The sequence below is a fragment of the Petromyzon marinus genome, chromosome 73 (genome assembly GCF_048934315.1).
Source record: "Petromyzon marinus isolate PM22_M1 ecotype Great Lakes invasive population chromosome 73, UKy_Petmar_22M1.pri1.0, whole genome shotgun sequence".
Lineage (NCBI taxonomy): Eukaryota > Metazoa > Chordata > Hyperoartia > Petromyzontiformes > Petromyzontidae > Petromyzon > Petromyzon marinus.
Window position 1 is genome coordinate 2,354,882 of NC_133739.1, and position 20,042 is coordinate 2,374,923.

Genomic DNA, 20,042 nt, shown 5'->3' on the forward strand with positions numbered 1-20,042 from the left:
GGCGCCAAACGGCAAGTCCACCGGCACGTATACCACCTCTATGCTAAGTCGGCCAATCAAATGCTAATTTTTATACTAATTCCTTTGTCAAGGCACCTTGTTTCCTCGCACACAGCTTAAAGGTCCGCGGTCTGAGCGTGGCTGTGTTTCACTCCAGCGCTGTCCTCGAGACAGCCTGATCCCTTCACCTGATGTAGGCCGCTTGTGTTGTGGCCGAAACGTCGTGATTTTTGTAGTTTTATTTTTTACCTACGTGACTTTACCGAATAGAACCAAATAGTATTGTGCAAGCCTCTTATAATTTTGTTGGTGGAGAAATAGACAAACGGCCCACCGGGCATTCACAATACCTTTGTATCTGTGTATGTATATGTAAAGTTTCGAAGAGATTTGAAACATTTTTTCGCCTGGGCAACGTCAGTTACTTCACGCTAGTCTATATATATAGAAGAAAAATTTGGGAATGTGTGTCTGTTCGAAATGTTTAGCATACTTCCCAACATGCAACAAATTTGAAATTTGGCATGTGGGTAGCTTCCAGACTGTACACAATGCAAAACGTATAAAAATAGACTTTTATATATTTTTTTTGGGGGGGGGGGTGCGCAATAATGGATATATTTTGCACGGCAAGTGAGCAGTGACGTCACATCTGTGATGTCACCCGTATGCGGCAGTGTCATGCAGTGTGCCTGCTGACATCACGCACCCCCCACCCTCCGCGTAGGCCGTGTATTAATCTAAGACAGTGGTTCTTAACCTGGGTTCGATCGAACCCCAGGGGTTCGGTGAGTCGATCTCAGGGGTTCGGCAGAGCCCCCGCCACGGAGGTCCGGACACACTTGAATTATTGTGTAAATTTGTGATGACACACACGGCCCGCTTGGCCATCACTGGCTGCAGATGATCATGCTACACTGCTTGGCCAATCAGCGCTGCGGGGAATTTAGTGCGTACTCAGTAGTCAACGTGTGACTGTTGTTGTCGTACGTCGTGTGATTTCTTTAATATTTTATCCATACTAACTATGTCGGGCAAAAGAAGAAAGTGGTCGGACGAATATGTACAACATGGATTCTCATGTATCACGGAACGTGATGGGAGTGAGCGTCCTATCTGCATGATTTGCAACGCCAAGTTGAGCAACTCTAGTCTTGCACTGGCAAAACTAAAGGAACACTTCTTGAAGCTGCATGGAGACGGGGAATACAAGAACACAACACTTGCTGAATTCAGGGTGAAGAGAGCCAGATTCGATGAAAGGGCCACTCTGCCTGCTCTTGGATTTGTACCTGTTAACAAACCGATCCTGACAGCATCGTACGAAGTTGCTTACCTAATCGCAAAGCAGGGCAAGCCACACACCATTGGTGAAACACTTGTGAAACCAGCTGCATTAAAGATGGCGAATCTGATACTCGGAACAGCGGCCGAAGGTAAATTATCCCAAATTCCCCTTTCAAATGACACCGTCAGTGACAGAATAGAAGAAATGAGTAAAGACATCTTGGCTCAAGTAGTCGTGGATCTGATTTCAAGCCCGGCAAAATTCAGCCTTCAACTCGACGAAACCACAGACGTTTCTGATCTAAGCCAGCTTGCTGTTTTTGTACGCTATGTGAAAGACGACATGATAAAAAAAGAGTTTTTATTTTGTAAGCCTCTTACAACAACGAAGGCAGCCGATGTGAAGAAGCTTGTGGATGACTTCTTCAGAGACAACAATCTTTCATGGGATATGGTTTCTGCAGTTTGTACGGATGGAGCTCCAGTCATGCTGGGAAGAAAGTCTGGTTTTGGTGCGCTAGTAAAGGCCGATGCACCACACATCATTGTGACGCATTGTATTCTGCACAGGCATGCGTTGGCAACAAAAACCTTACCTCCAAAAATGGCAGAAGTATTAAAAACTGTGGTGGAATGTGTGAACTATGTGCGAAAAAGTGCTCTGAGGCACCGCATCTTCAGTGAGCTGTGTAAAGAAATGGGCTCTGAATTTGAGGTACTTCTGCTCCATTCTAATATTCGGTGGTTATCCCGGGGACAGGTGCTGAATCGTGTTTTTGCCATGCGTGTGGAATTAGCCCTGTTTTTGCAAGAGCACCAACACTGCCATGCAGATTGCTTCAAAAATCCTGAGTTCATTCTCATTTTAGCGTACATGGCTGATATATTCGCAGCTCTCAATCATCTCAATCAGCAGATGCAGGGTGGTGGAGTCAATATCATGGAAGCGGAAGAACACCTGAAGGCTTTTCAAAAAAAGCTACCGTTATGGAAACGACGAACAGAGAACAATAACTTCGCAAACTTCCCGCTTCTGGACGACTGTGCAAGTAAGATCGAAGATGTGTCTGGAATCGGAGATATTTCTGTATCCACGGAACTGAAGCAAACAATTGCCACGCACTTAGATGAGCTTGCAAAGTCTCTCGACGGATATTTCCCTACAAGAGAGTCATATCCAGCATGGGTGAGACAGCCGTTCACGTTTGCTGTTGAAACAGCAGATGTCAATGATGAATTCATCGACGAAATCATTGAAATTCAGCACAGCCAGGTTCAACAGCAACTCTTCAGAACAACAACGCTCTCAACGTTTTGGTGTCGACAAATGAACAAGTATCCAGTTATTGCTAAGAAAGCCCTGGATTTTTTTATACCATTTGTTACAACATATCTTTGTGAGCAATCCTTTTCGAGGATGCTGGACATAAAAACGAAGAAAAGGAACAGACTTTGCTGTGAAAATGACATGAGAGTGGCACTTGCCAAGGTGAAGCCACGCATATCTGAACTGATCTCTCAAAGGCAACAGCAGAAGTCACATTGATTTCCAGGTATGTAATTTGTTGTGAGTTTATGCATTTCGATTTAAAGCTTTCGTGACTGCAATGATTCATCTTCTTTGGTTCTTTCGGTAAAGTCACGTAGAATGATAATAAAATAATAAATTGATAAAATAAAATAACACAATAATATTCTCACGACGTTTCGGCCACAACACAAGCGGCCTTCATCAGGTGAAGGGGGCGAGACTGTCTGGTAGGACAGCACTCCAGCGCTCCAGCGCTGTCCTACCAGACAGTCTCGCCCCCTTCACCTGATGAAGGCCGCTTGTGTTGTGGCCGAAACGTCGTGAGAATATTATTGTGTTATTTTATTTTATCAATTTATTATTTTATTATCATTCTACGTGACTTTACCGAAAGAACCAAAGAAGAGTTTATGCATTGTGTTGGTTTTATTCTTTGAACAAGGTAATGTTCATGCACGGCTCATTTTGTGTACCAGTAAAAAACATATCTATGTCTTGAATTTGAAAAAAATCACATTTTATTTTTCACTAAAGAGGGGTTCGGTGAATGCGCATATGAAACTGGTGGGGTTCGGTACCTCCAACAAGGTTAAGAACCACTGATCTAAGACAAGAATCAAACTCTCGGGCGAAGCCAGGTAGTAAAGCTAGTTAGAGTATATTTAAAAATAATACTAAATAAATTTTAAAATAACATCACTGGAACCATGTACATGCAGTCATCGACTTACGAATATCCAACTTACGAACTGGTCACAGGAACTAATTATATTCGTAAGTTGAGGACTGCCCGATAGTGCGCTACAGCTACTGTTGTATATTTATCTGCTCACGTTCATTCTAGGCATACATAGCCAGTGGTAAAAGGTGGGTGGGTGATCCAAACTCCGTCTCAAAATACTCTCTCCCACAGTTATATTGATATACATTTTGGAAGACAATGCAATTAGCATGCATATGCTGGTAGACTGTTTGATATGTACAAAAGCTATGATGTCACATGGCATTGTGATGTCATAACGTCCGTACATAGCTCGTATCCAGGTCTCGTGTATGTATGTACGTTGAACTTCTTTCGCATGATACGTAGCCAACCGTACTGACTCTACATCTTACAACCTCCAGTATAATGATTCCGGTAAAAGACGTCCAACACATGATAAAGACTTTCTTATTCATTCTAGGTGCGAACTCCGGTTATCCTCGCAGCAGCTTTTGGCTGGCCATCGAACAAAGATGGTCACCGTATCGCGTGGTGTCACATGCGACGCTGCTGTGGCCATCTGGAACGCTCTGCCTTCCAAATATTAGGAAGCCACTGGAGCTACGCACTTTTAAATCATCATCTAGATTGAAAACTCGTTTCTTTAAAACTGATATTTGTGTTTAGTTTGTTGTCCTTCCCCCACACCTCCGATTAGCACGGTTGGCTATGTACTGTGCCAAAGAAGTTAAACATAATACAACATACATACAACATACATACAACATACATACAGACTTGATTCGAAGGTTTCGTGACTGCAGGAATTATTCTTTGTTTTTTTTCGGTAAAGTCACGTATTAATAAGAAATAATAAAATAACAACATAATAGCGTGCGACGTTTCGGTTGAAACACAAGCAGCCATCATCAGGTACAGAAGAGCTACATTTATGAGAGAGAGGAAACACATAACCCCAGATGTATATACAGACACCCAAGTAGGGGGAACTAACACAGATACAGCAGGGGGCACACAGAGAGAGAAGCATACCAAACAAACAGGGTTTAGCAAAATTTGTAAACCATATAAAGCAACACAGACGGTCGGTCAAAACACAATTAACGCATAGTCTGGTTAATTACACTATTTCAAAGATTGCTAAATTGCAAGTTAAGTATGAAATTTAAAATACAGACCGCGCACACACACATAGACATCCAAGTAGAGCGAACCAGCACAGACACCCACACAGTGAAGTCGCCTTAAATAGGCAGAGAAGGTAAGGCTGAGAGACAATGGGACAAAATTAACATGAGGTATGCATGGAGCAAAGGGGGCGCAGCAGCACACACTCGGAAACACCAGGGCCACACACAGGCAGAGACAGCACAGAGACACAAATCTAAGCCAAGACACAAAGGCAGATACACAAGCAGAGACAACACAAAGACACAAACCTCATACCTCCCCGTAGAGGTGGTTCAGACTTGATTCACTCTGTGCGTGTCTGTGCTGGTTCGCTCTACTTGAATGTCTATGTGTGTGTGCGCGGTCTGTATTTTAAATTTCATACTTAACTTGCAATTTAGCAATCTTTGAAATAGCATAATCAACCAGGCTATGCGTTAATTGTGTTTTGACCGACCGTCTGTGTTGCTTTATATGGTTTCCAAATTTTGCTAAACTCTGTCTGTTTGGTATGCTTCTCTCTCTGTGTCCCCTGCTGTATCTGTGTTAGTTCCCCCCCTACTTGGGTGTCTGTGTATACATCTGGGGTTATGTGTTTCCTCTCTCATAAATTTAGCTCTTCTGTACTTGATGATGGCTGCTTGTGTTGCAACCGAAACGTCGTACGCTATTATGTTATTTTATTATTTCTTATTTATACGTGACTTTACCGAAAAAAACAAAGAGTAACATTAATTCAACTTACATACAACATACATACAACATACATACAACATGCATACATCATGCATAGAACATACATATAACATACATACAACATACAAACATCATTGATCTGTGCATGCTCTCGTTTTTGTTGACCACAGCTTTATCAATTCCCCAATGGAGATATACAATGGCCTTTACAGGCCACCTGGATGGGTGATGTGTCCAAGTGCGACGCCTCCATCACCGTCAGTGACATCAAGACCCACGACTCTGGGAAATATCGCTGTGAGGTCACGGTGTATCCACAATACATGGAAGGCATTGGGTATCTACAGTTGAATGTCAACAGTCCATCAGGTTTGTGTTATTTCCTTTAAACGTCGTCTACATTACCACCCACAACTCTATCATCTATCCTATAGACCTGATATTGAACTCAACATGTACACTTTATAGCCATGGGCCCAGTGCCACGGTGAACTGGGTTCAACCCCTGGCTACGATCTCGTCACCACCAATGTACTTCAGAACCTTTGACTGCTCCTCACCGACATTTATGCAGTCTTAAAACAACGTCGCATAGGAGGTGACTCAGAGGTCAGAGTTCTGAGCTAGCGCCACTCAGAAGCATGGATTCAAGTCCAGACATTTACCCTCGAGTTCACCGAGTTCTAAGTCGAGTGAGTTGATGGACTAAGCTTCCCTTTATGCAATTCTGCACCTAATTGACGAAATTAAAACTCTGAGAATTAAAAGTATCTGGATGTTTGTCACGTGATAAGTGCTGTTCCATGTGGAAGAGCAATTTGGAAAAGTCCTGCTCCCAACTGCCTGGACCAGCAGAGGTCGCTTGAAGGATTCTCAGAGTCAGCACTCTGTGATATCCGCTCTGCGAACTGTTCTCTAGCAAGACACGTTGCACTACTCTGTGAGAAATCCCAATTAATGTTTATATTAGTGGCGGGACACAGGGATAACATTTGGTAACGAATTATTTTCGAGGAAACCCTTGCCCAACACAGCTTCATCTAACGCATATTTTGGTTCTAGACGTTGGTGGCTGATGAGGTTTGTGTTCCACAACACAGGGGTGATATTTCAGTGATACGCAGTTTGACGCTGCTAACATTTTCATATCTGTATAAAAAAATGTATTCACGTGAGAGTGCTGCGTCCGTTGGAGTGTGTGAATCGACTGTGAGAGCGCTGTATTTACCGTGTATGTCTGTGTGTACGTGTGGGTTTGTTTTTTCGTGCGATAATGTAATGCACTCAAAACGCACAGCAGCAGCACAACGTAAATGTTCACACATTACCGCATTAATCTAGTTATTGGAAACGAGTCATACGGACGACTAGATGGTGAATCATTAATGTTCAAGTGACAGTGTTAGTGGCGAGCGTAGGGTGTGAGTGCCGTGGTGAGGGAAGAATGGAGACGGGGGTTTTGTGTTGTGTTGAAATTGACAAAGAGTGTACACACACACACAATACATGAGAACGACTCAACATCCGTTAGTACAATAACGAGGGTGGGCATCTTGTAGTATTAGTTAAACAAAGAGGGAGCGGGTGATCATTTCGAAGGCAGGAAGGCAAGGCGAGTTTTCCCACGAGGTCTGTTTTGTGTCCAACAAAGTTGTGCCCAACATGGCATTCCAGGAACGTAACCCCCCGCGTTCGACGAGGTCTGCCTGTTCTGTACTTTTAAAACGCGTTGTTACTGACAAATGTTTCGCGTTTGTACATTTAAATTAGAAAAGAAAATACGCTAATGTGGGCATTGTGTGTGGGTTTCCCTAGAACTCGTGGTTGTGACCCCAGATAAAATGGATGTCATAGTAGGCACTACATTTCTCCTGCCCTGCTCCTACACCTGCACAATCAGCAACGTTACCCACACGCTCGTGGAGTGGTTCAGGATCATCGACGGGCGAGAAGAGAGGGTGAGTTACTCCTCTGTCCATTCTGTTCGCCATTTGCCGCTAAATTGCAGCAAGCGCATGCGTGGAATTGATCAGTATTGTTCGTAAACCTGGTCACGTGACTCTTGAGCATTTAAAATATCCAACGCAGATGAACAGATTTCGATTTAAAGCTTTCGTGACTGCAATGATTCATCTTCTTTGGTTCTTTCGGTAAAGTCACGTAGAATGAGAATAAAATAATAAATTGATAAAATAAAATAACACAATAATATTCTCACGACGTTTCGGCCACAACACAAGCGGCCTTCATCAGTTGAGCCTTCTTATCCCGAAGTCTGTTGAAATATCTTAAGGATGTGTGGAATCCCTCCCCGTAGAGGCGGTTAAATTTCGATTTAAAGCTTTCGTGACTGCAATGATTCATCTTCTTTGGTTCTTTCGGTAAAGTCATGTAGAATGAGAATAAAATAATAAATTGATAAAATAAAATAACACAATAATATTCTCACGACGTTTCGGCCACAACACAAGCGGCCTTCATCAGTTGAGCCTTCTTATCCCGAAGTCTGTTGAAAGATCTTAAGGATGTGTGGAATCCCTCCCCGTAGAGGCGGTTAAATTTCGATTTAAAGCTTTCGTGACTGCAATGATTCATCTTCTTTGGTTCTTTCGGTAAAGTCACGTAGAATGAGAATAAAATAATAAATTGATAAAATAAAATAACACAATAATATTCTCACGACGTTTCGGCCACAACACAAGCGGCCTTCATCAGTTGAGCCTTCTTATCCCGAAGTCTGTTGAAAGATCTTAAGGATGTGTGGAATCCCTCCCCGTAGAGGCGGTTAAATTTCGATTTAAAGCTTTCGTGACTGCAATGATTCATCGTGAGAATATTATTGTGTTATTTTATTTTATCAATTTATTATTTTATTCTCATTCTACGTGACTTTACCGAAAGAACCAAAGAAGCAGATGAACAGGTTTGGTATTCATATTCTTAGTTCTTGCTGTAAAGTCACGTAAATAAAACAACAAATAAAAAATAATAAAAAGATAAATAAATAAATAAAACGATAATGATTAAAGCAAAAAACCCACAACGTTTCGATCACAAGACAGGCGGTCTTCATTCGGCGGTTCAAGACCGATTGTGTTGCGGTCTTCAACTGCCTGATGAAGACCGATTGTGTTGCGATCGAAACGTCGTGGCTTTTTGCTTGTAGTATTTTCAATTATTTTTTATTAAAGTTTTTTTTTATGTATGTTTACGTTACTTTACCGAAAGAACCAAGAATATGAATTCCAGCAGTCACGAAAGTTTTAAGTCAGGTTTGGTATTTTATATCCAGATCGAGGGCCCCTGGTCACGTGACTGGGTGGAGGCATGGGCCAGTCATTTGAAAACAGTCTCCATGTGAAGCTCCTTTGTCAACAGTTAATCCAGCCCAGTCGCAGCCCTGGGGACAGAATCATTCTCGGGTTTTATTTGAACGAATTTTATACTGAAATAATATAACAAATTTGATCTGTGTGCTGTTTATATCTTTATTGGCCACAGATTTATCAATACGCCGATGGAGAGACCAGCCACTGGCCTTTACAGGCCACCTGGGTGGGTGATGTGTCCAAGTGCGACGCCTCCATCACCGTCAGCGACATTCAGACCCACGACTCTGGGCGATATCGATGTGAGGTCTCGGTTTATTCCCCAACTGTGCAATACCACATTGGGTATCTACAGCTGATTGTCCACCCGCGAACAGGTTTGTATCACGCCCTTCATAGCTCTGTCCTACCACTCACTACTCCCATCATCTGTCATGTAGCCCAGACCTAACACTCAATACCACACGACAAATCCACGTTTTCCCTTTCGTGTTTGGTTTGTTGTCCTTCCCTTGTACCTCCACGCTTGGCTACGTACGGTGTGAAAACAGTTCAACACAAATAGGTACATGTGACAGAACCATGCACCTTGAACCATGGTCATCTCCTGCCTGTGACTCTTCACTTTTAGTGTCCAATTAGCAAACAATCCGGATGTCAAGTCTCGTGAGTTTGTCATCTTAGCCTGGTCACCTGTTCCTTCTCAACGGATTATCCAGGTTCAATAATTCAATAAATAAAAACAGTACTAGGCAAACATCATAACATTATATTTGATTATCTGATATTGCACTTAATTTGGCTAATTCAAAGCTCTTGGCAGTTAAACCAGGCAGAGCTCGTCTAAAGCAAGGGGTTACTTTCCTGGAAAATGGTGTGTTGGACTAAACCGTGTTCGGCAAATTATAGACCTAATTGGAAAACTATGGTTGCATTCCTGAGTCCAAAATTATCACCCCCTTGCTCTTTGTTTTACAAATTCTACGTAATGCTTGTGCTTGTTTGCATAGTAAAGAATGCTGAGTCGATCTCCATTTCTTGTGTGTGTGCACTGTTTAGTTTTTAATGTCGCCTCAACACAAAACCCCCGTTTCCACTCCCCTTCCCTTACCATGGCACTCACACCTAATGCTTGCCCCTAACACTGCTATTTGAACGTTAAACGATTCGCCATCTAGGCATTGATATGACATTGGACGGTTAGATGCATGCAGCAATATGTAAACATTTGCGTTGTACGTACTGGTCGTGAAAGACTACGTGTTAAACATTACTCGATTTTGCAATGCATTATCAGAAAATAATCCTCCCTGCTCCAATGTCACTTAAACTAAACAATTTTTTATTTTACCTGGTAAGGCCCATTGAGCTATATTGGTCTTTTTCAGAAGCGACAAATGAGAGCTCAACGAAGTGGCTTATCATATGGACATTTAACGCAGCCAAAAACTCTAAATGGATCTTTATATATATATGGAAAGGAAATCCGGAGGACCCGGAGAAAAATCCACGCCATCACGGGGAGAGTAAACACGCAAACTTCAAAAATACAGCATCAGGTGTCAGGGTTGGGCGCGAACCCACAACCCCTGTCTACCAGGCGAGGTAGTTAACATCTCACAACCTCGGCTCCACATGATGGGACCTCAGAGGTAGCTCTAAGATATCCCCTTCTGTGGACCGTTCTCAAACATACAGCATTGCACTGCTCTGCTAGAGACCGAAAGATCTGCTTCGTCTAACGGAAAGTATTTGCCCGCTTTCTCTGTCCTAATTGTCACCACTGCGTTGTGAGACCAGCACCTCCTCCTCCTCCTCCTCCTCCAGAGGTTCATTCCCACTGCTAATGTGACCATCGTGGGTTTGTCCACAGACCTGGCCGTTGTCACCCCGGATGCAAAGGACGCCACAGTAGGCAGCACGGCTATCCTGCCCTGCTCTTACACCTGCAACATCACAGATATTAGACACACGCTGGTGGAGTGGTTCAGGACCATAGACGGACGCGATGAGAAGGTGCGTCACTGTCACACTTGCACACTATTACTTACACCCTCCTGCTCGCAATGATGAGTAAATGTTCTTTAATAACGCCCGTTCATGCTAATTTATTTCAATGGAGGTCACCCACCCCCTCTCCTTTTCTGGTCCCATTGTCAACTTTAAAGTTTTTCAGACAGCAGTATAGTATTGTATATTCAGCTACAATAAATCAAATTCTCTCTGTTCTCTCTACTCTAAAGAAGAGTCATTTCCTAGGTGTATTATATATGTATCTGTTATAATCAATGTTATTTACATACTATGTCAGTATTCTGAATATGAGTACGTTTATTATGTGGACACAGTCATGCCCTGGTGTTTTCTCACGTTTGCTGTCAAGGTTTATAAGATCATACACAGAAAGAGAAGCCTCAGGCCATTGCAGGTAACGTGGGTGGGTGATGAGTCCACGTGTGACGCCTCCATCACCATCAGCCACATCCAGACCCATGATGCTGGACAATATCGCTGTGAGGTCACGATTTATCGATACGACAAGCCAAGCATGCAAGACATCGGGTATCTGCAGCTGAACGTTCACAATGAACCAGGTTTGCATTATGTCCTCCCTGGATCTATTTAACACCCACCGCTTTATCATTCTCGCTAAGCGAGAATGCAAATTATCTCTATTGTCCAGATTTACCACTAAAATTCACTCTGTGGCACAGCCATAAAGGGTCTTTGTTATTATTCACAGTATATAACATCACTTAGTATAAGAAACTCGACTCTTTGTTGAGTTGTCTACGTGAGCCAATGACAGCTTAAGTTCCTGTCTCTGTCTCTGTCCCATGAGATTGTTGTCCACCTGTGGGATGTGGAATGCTTTGATGTCAGAAAAAATAGTTTCTTAGCTCAAAGGGCTTTACTCAGGGATTAATTTTCTGATTCGGATTCACTTCAAGTGCCAATGTGGGAGCTGCAAGGCGATTTATGGCGTCAACAGGAAACCGGCACAGAGATGATTGACCTCTCCTGCTGGCTGTCCATGACTCCGTTTGGCGTCATTGCCTGCTGCCAACATTGGCCCAATAAGTCATCAAAAGCTGTTCTACCATTCACCTAATGAACACGATGCTGGGCAAAACATGCATTGAGGGTGAACACCTTGCCGGTGAACACAGCCGCAGGAGAATCGTGAACAATGGCCTCCCCCTAGCCTGGGTTATTATAGCACCATCACTATTTAACATTCACAGGCAGGCATCGCCAGACGCTGGGGGTTACGTTACTAGAAAATGACGCATTAGGAAGAACCGTGTTTGACATTGTGGGAACACTAGGGTTGCCTTCCTGGGTCCGAAATGATCACCCCTCACTCTGTTACTAATTCTACAAGATTTCTGCCCTTCTTATTATACTGAAGGATGCTGAGTCACTCTCCATTTTTTGCGTGTGTACACTCCTGAACATGAAACCCCCGACTCATTCCCGCACCATAGAACTCGCGTCCAATGCTCTCCCCTTACAATGAATTCCCAGCCCGACGCTTGCCCCTGACTCTGTCGCCGATTCGCCATCTAAAGTCTTTAATGAATGGACGGCGAGATGCTTACGGCACTGTGAACATTCCCACTGCATCGCTGTGCATGTGGAGTGTGTTATTTTGTCACACGAAAGACTCTCAAAAACACACACACACTAAAACATGCGTGGTAATTAAATAGTTCTTACAGTCGATTCATTCACACTTGCAATGGATGCAGCACTCTCACGGCACTAGTTTTAGACACGGAGATGAGAGTCTAGGCAGCGTCGAGCTGAAAGATCACCTCCATGTTCCAGAAAACAGGCCTGATTAGGTCTTGCACTGTGTAGATCCAGAACGCGCGTTCGATAAATCTACAGCGCATCTGCTCCTCCTTACAACCAGGAGGAATAGATGCTGTGCAGCACAGAAACGAGGATGGTGCGACGGATCTCAGCGATCACAGGACTGGATCGGTCAGAACTGAAGAGCTGGGGAAGGAGGCGGGAGTGGCGGTGCTCATCTCACTCGAGCGGAGAGAGGGGGTCGGCTCACACGGCTGGGGCTGCCGTAGTAGAGGAGGGGGCAACCGCAAGGGCGATGAACGTGGAGGCACCAGGGCAGAGACAGAGGGGCAGGCCGAGAGCGAGGGGAGTAGAAGTGGCCAACGCGGCGGATTCGAGGGACTGGGGAGTAGACGCGGAGGTGGCCCAAGGCAGCAACGAGCAGAGCAGGAGGAGCTGCAGGGCAGAGACCGCACGAGAGGAGGGGGACAAGGCAGGAAGAGGAAGAAGACGTTGACTGCGTCCATCTCGTGGGTGTTCACGTGTTGCTGTGTCGTCTGTGTTTGTGTTTAATAGAACCGACAGACGCAACACCCACGCCAACCCCAACCCCAACCTCAGCTTCACCTCCGTTACCTGTAGTTTGGATCGCCCTTGGAGTCATTGCTGCTCTGGTTGCTGTTGCTGCAGTTGTTATTTACTGCAGGATGATGAGACCAAGTCAGCCAAGAGAAACAGAAGCCCCGTGAGTATCGACCGCACTTGCACCAGAACCTCACAGTGAGTGATAGAACACGGCTCACAATGGCCACACCAGAGACACTGAGTCGGCCCTCTCCAAGGGCCTGAGTTTGACTCCAGCTCCCTGCCTGCCCGTGACTCAGAGCTGTGCTCAGTGGAGCCTGCGTGAGCTCCTGGCAGCTGGGACCCCTGAGTTAAACTCCCAGCCGTGGCTGCTGTCAGTGACAGGGGCTCCATATGAGTGGGGGTGGTGATGTGAGACTGCATCAGTCATAGGAGATGGTGAACTCAATGGGCTCTCACGTCGTTAAACAAAACACATCAATCACAAGAGACAGTGATCTCAATGGGCTCTCACGTGGTTAAACAAAGGATATCTGTCAAATCAGGGTCAGTGATTGCTGTGGTCAGTGGTTCCATGCGGGTGCCAGGCAGGTGTGAGTCGTGGGTTAGACTCCCAGCCGTGCCAGTGACACAGGCTGCATGTGGACGAGGGTGGGGATGTGTGACCGATGCTTGTCCACTTCTCTCTCAACAGGGCTCACGAAAGGCACGAATTAAACCCAAATGGAGAAGATGGAGGAGCAAGAGCAGGTGAGAGCGAGAGAAGCAGAAGATAGGAGCCACTCTCGTCAGGGTCATTCTGCTGTGTTTGTGTATTTGTGTGAACTGCGCTAAGAACCAGAGACCTGGGTTCAATTCCCTAACCTCTGTGTGTTGTGTAAACGCCAGCACTGCTGAGACAAAGGCGGCCGGGCGTGGTGCTGGCCACATCACCCTCTCGAAGTGTTACTCGCTAGCAGCACTTGCCTCGACTGACTGGTCAAGGCTACATCATGGGGGACCGTTGTGTTTGTTACGTAAGTTTGTCATGGCATGGGAAGTGACTTTGATTCATGAGCCGGGTGCTTGAGGCTGGAATGAAGCCCCCCTGTTGCGATGCATGCAGGGCCACGTGCAGGATGCTAGGAATCGAGTGGCCAGGATAGGGTAGACAACTTGGAGGTACTCTTTAGTTCTTTCGGTAAAGTCACAAACAGAGACACACAGAGAGATGTGTGGCAATACACCCCGAAGTGGCCGGGGGGAGAGAAAGTGTCTCTCTGTTTGTCAAATTTCACACTTAACTTCAAATTTAGCATTTTTTGGAGATCGTAATCAACCAGGCTATGCGTTAACTGTGTGTTTTCTCAAACGGCCTATTTCTCTCTCTAAAATTTACCAGGCTCTCATAGGTCCATTTGCTCTTTCTCTCCCCTGGCCGCTTCAGGGTGGATTTCCACATATATCTCTGTGTCTCTCTGTTTGTCACAGCCAGATAACACCCAGTCGTTCATAAAAGTCGAAAGCAGTATAGTATTGTAGTAATAGACCAAGTGCAGACTGTAGTAATAGAGCAAGTGCAGAATCACTGAATCGGAATTGATAGCTTGAAAGTATTTAGCGCGGGGCCCTTGAAAGTGCGGGGCCCGTAGCATATGTAGCTACTTGTGCTACTAGGATAATAAGACACTGATAAGTAGCATGTGCTACTTGTGCTACTAGGATAATAAGACACTGATAAGTAGCATGTGCTACTTGTGCTACTAGGATAATAAGACACTGATAAGTAGCATGTGCTACTTGTGCTACTAGGATAACAAGACGCTGATAAGTAGCTTGTGATACTTGTGCTACTAGGATAATAAGACACTGATAAGTAGCTTGTGCTACTTGTGCTACTAGGATAATAAGACACTGATAAGTAGCATGTGCTACTTGTGCTACTAGGATAATAAGACACTGATAAGTAGCTTGTGATACTTGTGCTACTAGGATAATAAGACACTGACAAGTAGCATGTGCTACTTGTGCTACTAGGATAATAAGACAATGATACGTAGCATGTGCTACTTGTGCTACTAGGATAATAAGACACTGATAAGTAGCATGTGCTACTTGTGCTACTAGGATAATAAGACACTCATAAGTAGCTTGTGATACTTGTGCTACTAGGATAATAAGACAATGATAAGTAGCATCTGATACTTGTGCTACTAGGATAATAAGACACTGATAAGTAGCATGTGCTACTTGTGCTACTAGGATAATAAGGCACTGCTTGGAGGTTGGAAATGCGAGAAGGGTGGTCCAGACTGTCTGGGACGAGATGGGGAGTGCTCAACAAGTTGCCTAAATTATGTTATGTTTTATAGAAACATTACAATATATTCTTGGGTCTTTCGGTAAAGTCACGTAGATAGGTTCAAAGAAAACAACAAAAATAATATTTTAAATAATATTTTCTTTTAACCTATCTACGTGACTTTACTGAAAGACCCAAGAATATTAATTCCTGCAGTCACGAAAGCTTTAAGTCAAGATTTAACATAGGCTTCGTTTGGTCTTCATAGACCTTTCTTTTTTTTGAAAATGTACAACGACTGGGGAAGCCCACCCCAGAATTAGCGCGGTATTTCAGTGGCACACTGGGCGCGTGTGTGTGTGCTGAGTGGACTTGCCGATGAACGCTACCAGTGGTGTCAAGATCGGCCTCTGTGCCGGAGGTTCGTGAAGGAAGCTGCTGAGCAGCTGGAGGCAGTCGCCCTCCAACAACAACGGAGGGCAGAGGAGGCGGCTAAAGCGCAGAAAGTTGTCACAGTAGGGGGCACAGGTGGCGCGTCTGCCAACCATCTCAGTCATCCCACGAGACCTGGGTCTGTTCCGTGACCTCCTGCCAGCGAACCTTTGACAAATCACAGAACCTCAAAGTGCACCGAGCATGGCACAAGCGCGGTTGTGACGTCACTGTACCCGCATTCATTATCTATGCAAGTGTTGCACAATCCAACACTGTTCACTTAGTCTCATCACGCACTCATCGCTTACCTCTCTTTATTACACAGGTCAAGTTGCACCGGCAGAGCAAGGAGATGAGCCAAACGATGAAGAAGGAGAACGTGAGACCTCAACTTAGAGAAGCCAGAAGTCCAGCCAACCAGTCTCAAACCACCTTAACAAATGCAGCAACTTGTACCAATCAACTCACCACTTAACCAATCAACTCACCACTGCTAGAAACTGACCCTCAGAGTCCATGATCAAGACGCCGGCAATGTAGCGACGTGCAGTTGAAACGCAATGCCTCGTGAGGTTAACGTAAAGATGCCAAAGTCCTGGTTAGGTCTGGACCGTCTGAAAATCTAGATGTAGAACGGGAGGCCTGAACAGTGTGGGCGTGGCTATAGAAATGTGGGCGTTGCTGGTGGTGGAGTGAGGGGCAACCAGCTGACCACGTGTCACTGTTGAGCCTCCCAGACACGTGGTAGCTTTACGTTCATTTTGCAACGTGCACTGTCGTGCTGCCTCACAAGTGACTGGCATAGAGACCTCTAATATTTACACAGAGACCCACAGATTCACAAAGTGACCCACAGATTCACAAAGTGACCCACATATTCACATGGAAACCATAGATTCACATAGAGACACATACATTCAGACAGACACCCAACCACACACACATAAAGCCAATGGCTAATATAGTGACCAATTCATGAAAATATAGACCAGTATACTTTATAGAAACCCATAGACTTAGATAGACACGTGGTTGTGATTAAACTGGGCTCTCAAATGCGGTTAGTCTGATGGTCTCAGCCCGGTCACCAATGACTTCTCAAAACAAAACCCATCGCGTAAATTCGTCCCATAGTACCTCATTTGTCCGATAATTAAAACGTCTGCTTGGCTGCCGTGTGACAACGTCTCAAGGTGAGTCGTGCGAGGCGTTGCGAGCCCAGCTGTGTGGAGGGTATGCAGGGAACGAAGGGTTCTTGTGACAAGTCGGGTTCAGTCCCATTCACAGCCGTTTGTTTCACACACTGGGGTCGCACCGTTTTGCAACATTGATAAGTGGATTCCTTGAATTATATACTGTTAAAAAAAGTGTATTTTTATATTCGAGCACAGCAAACTCTTCCCTCTCGCGGGTTTAGCTATCGCGGTTTTGCAGTTTCATGCCAAGGCTATTGAGGTACCGAGTTCGCCGATCGCGCCCCTGTGGCTGGACCATTCGCGGTTGATCACGAGATTTCTGTACGCGTCGTAACTGCACTGCTCGCGATGATGCTGCTGCTGTCTTGTGTCCATCTTGTCTCTATTTTGTCTCCCTCTTTTCTCCGTCTTGTCTCTATCTTGTCTCTATCTTGTCTCTACCTTGTCTTCCGTCTCTTCTCTCAAGCGGCCCATTGGAGGTCCCGGGTCACGTGGTGTTTCCAGCCTCGAGTGAGGAGGCAGTGAGGTTCAGCCGCCCGCCATTTTTCTTTCTATCATGCGTTAGGAACCGTGAACCAACCCCCATTATCCCCATTTGCCTTCGAGTTTGGGGAAGGCGAATTTTCCGATTGCAGCTTTTTACCAAGAACATAACCCCCGCGATGGGCAAGAGTTTTCTGTAAACTACATGCTAAATCAATGCAGGTGTATTCTATTTTTGCAAGGCATAATGCACTTTTATATATTTTGTATGCACAAATTTAATATATATTGAATTTGATTCGAAAATATGTATTACTCAGCGAATTATTGACCTCTTCTATTAACATTGCGAGTAGAGGCCATGTACGAGTATATATTTAAAATCGTAACGAGTATTACTCTGGAAAAATCTTGATAACCCACACGCCTCCGTACATGTTTTTCAGCAAAACCCGACAACGTAGCACCCAAAGCTAACACAACGATGCTCAGTTGTTTTGGGTTTAATGGCAAGAATGTTGACATAGAGCCCAGAAACAAACACGGGTCATTGTGATGGCGACAGTGACGACTGACCTCTATTGGCTGGAAATGCAGGCATAAAACTGAGAGCAACTTTGTTTACCAAGAACGCATCTTGAGCGCTATACGAGGGTTGCCTGTATACAGCAGTCCCTCGGTTAACAGTGGCGTCTGTTAATGGTTGTTCGGTTAACGTTTTGCCTCCCATAGGACCCCATGGTTTCTACTAATGTTAACATTGTGATTATCAGAACGTTTACGTTACGCATGCAAGGCGCTAATTTCGGCCAATCTGAGTGCTCTTAAATGGGCAGAGCCATGCCCTCAGCCAATCAACGACGTGCATTTATGAGCGTTTAGACCTCGACTGGCTTTGTTTAAATTATCACGTGTGCTGTTTTGGCAGTGGAAACAGCTCTTTTGCAGACTAAGTGATTTTGACTTATATTTAAACTCACGAGTGAGTTCTATTAACAGTTATTTTAGTAAACAGAAGTTTTTGTTGATCGGGACAAAATGTTAACCAAAGGACTACTTTATATATATACCCCAAGGGATGAGGTTGTTCATGCTTGGATATGTAAGCGGTGGGTGTTGTTGACCTGTGTGTAACAGTGTGCAGAAATGATTTCATTTAAGGTAATCATTCGAAAATTGAAACGAAATGTATAATCACAACCAAAAGACTTGTCTGTACACAGTATTTTTCATATACACTCCATCTTCTGCACAAAATGGGTCTTCAGTGAACGCAGTGGCATTTAAATCTTGACGTAACGCTTGACAATGCCACGTATGATTGTCCATGATCGAAAAAAACTGGCTGCGGCAAATACAATCTGAAATGATGAACGGACTGTCCTTGAGCTTTGTTGATGATCATTGCAAGTGCAACTTGAACAGGGGACTAATTAGATTAGTCCGAGTTGGGACGGAGCAGTTGATTCGTTACCTGATCATCGTAATGCGAGGAATTAAAACTCTTTTCCCATGAAGAGAGCCGGTCATCATCATCGCATCGATGCAATTTCTTGCTAATGGGCAGATTTGAAAATCTCGTTCCATTGCAGATACCTTGTTCTCCAAGGATATTTCGAATCAACATGATTGGCACTCCAACTTTCAAACGTAGCTTGTGAGGGGGCATTAGAGTGAGTGTGAACGTGTTCACAAACCCGTGAGGGTAAAGCCACTGCTGGATATCATGCACTAAACTACTCACTTGTATAGGTAGATGCGTCTGGGTGATTTGTTTACCTTACTGGTATTTGCACTATTGTATATTTTGTGCCGTGATTTTTTCATGTTAAATAAAAAAATTGTATACAGGTATGCAAATTTGTGAAATTATGCTGTTTGATTAAGATTTGCAAATGTGGCAAACTTAATAAAATAATGCCACGTGTAATTAATGTTAATTGGTGCTCATTGAGTGTCAGTGTAATGTGATCAATCGTATATGTGATTAAATGTGCGTAAAATATTAATTGAAAATGTACGTGTATGATGTGTATCATCTATGCGTGTGTGTGAGTGTAGGAGTATTATTAATGTGTGTGTGTGTTTGTATTATGATCAGTAATTGTTGCCATTTTCATTGTCTAGCGGGTGTTTTGTTTGTGTGATTGTGTGTGATGTGGATGCTTGGCTTCGTTGTCTAGGGGCGGATTACCAATCTTGATAATACGATGATTCTCTCTTAAATATTTCCGATTATGATTTTAGTGTAATTGTGGTGCCACCGCGGCGGAGCAGCTCCGTCGGGGGCCGTATTCACCACCGTGACACCGCCACCGGGGAGTGACGACGCCGACATGTATACACACACGCACCCCACGTAGGGCCGGGAGGGAAGGTCACCTGGCCGACGGGTTTTTATCCAGAAGCCCCTAATGGGATCACGCTTCATGGCTTCCCGCGGCCGGGAAATTGGACGACCTACCCCGGAGGCTGACGGGCACCGCGGCGCCGTGACCTGACGTTAAAGTCGCGTGGTCACGGCGGA

General features: G+C 44.5%; 1 protein-coding gene across 1 annotated transcript in view; it reads left to right on the forward strand.

The window, feature by feature from the left end:
* Positions 1-20,042, forward strand: part of LOC116958151 (uncharacterized) — a 38,992-nt gene extending 18,950 nt beyond the window's left edge. The window contains exons 5-12 of the mRNA XM_076055829.1: positions 5,579-5,777; positions 7,224-7,366; positions 8,910-9,114; positions 10,611-10,753; positions 11,121-11,331; positions 13,112-13,280; positions 13,815-13,870; positions 16,162-20,042. Of these exons, the coding sequence (XP_075911944.1) occupies positions 5,579-5,777; positions 7,224-7,366; positions 8,910-9,114; positions 10,611-10,753; positions 11,121-11,331; positions 13,112-13,280; positions 13,815-13,870; positions 16,162-16,232 (1,197 nt within the window). The 3' untranslated portion in view covers positions 16,233-20,042. The remainder of the gene's footprint in view (positions 1-5,578; positions 5,778-7,223; positions 7,367-8,909; positions 9,115-10,610; positions 10,754-11,120; positions 11,332-13,111; positions 13,281-13,814; positions 13,871-16,161) is intronic.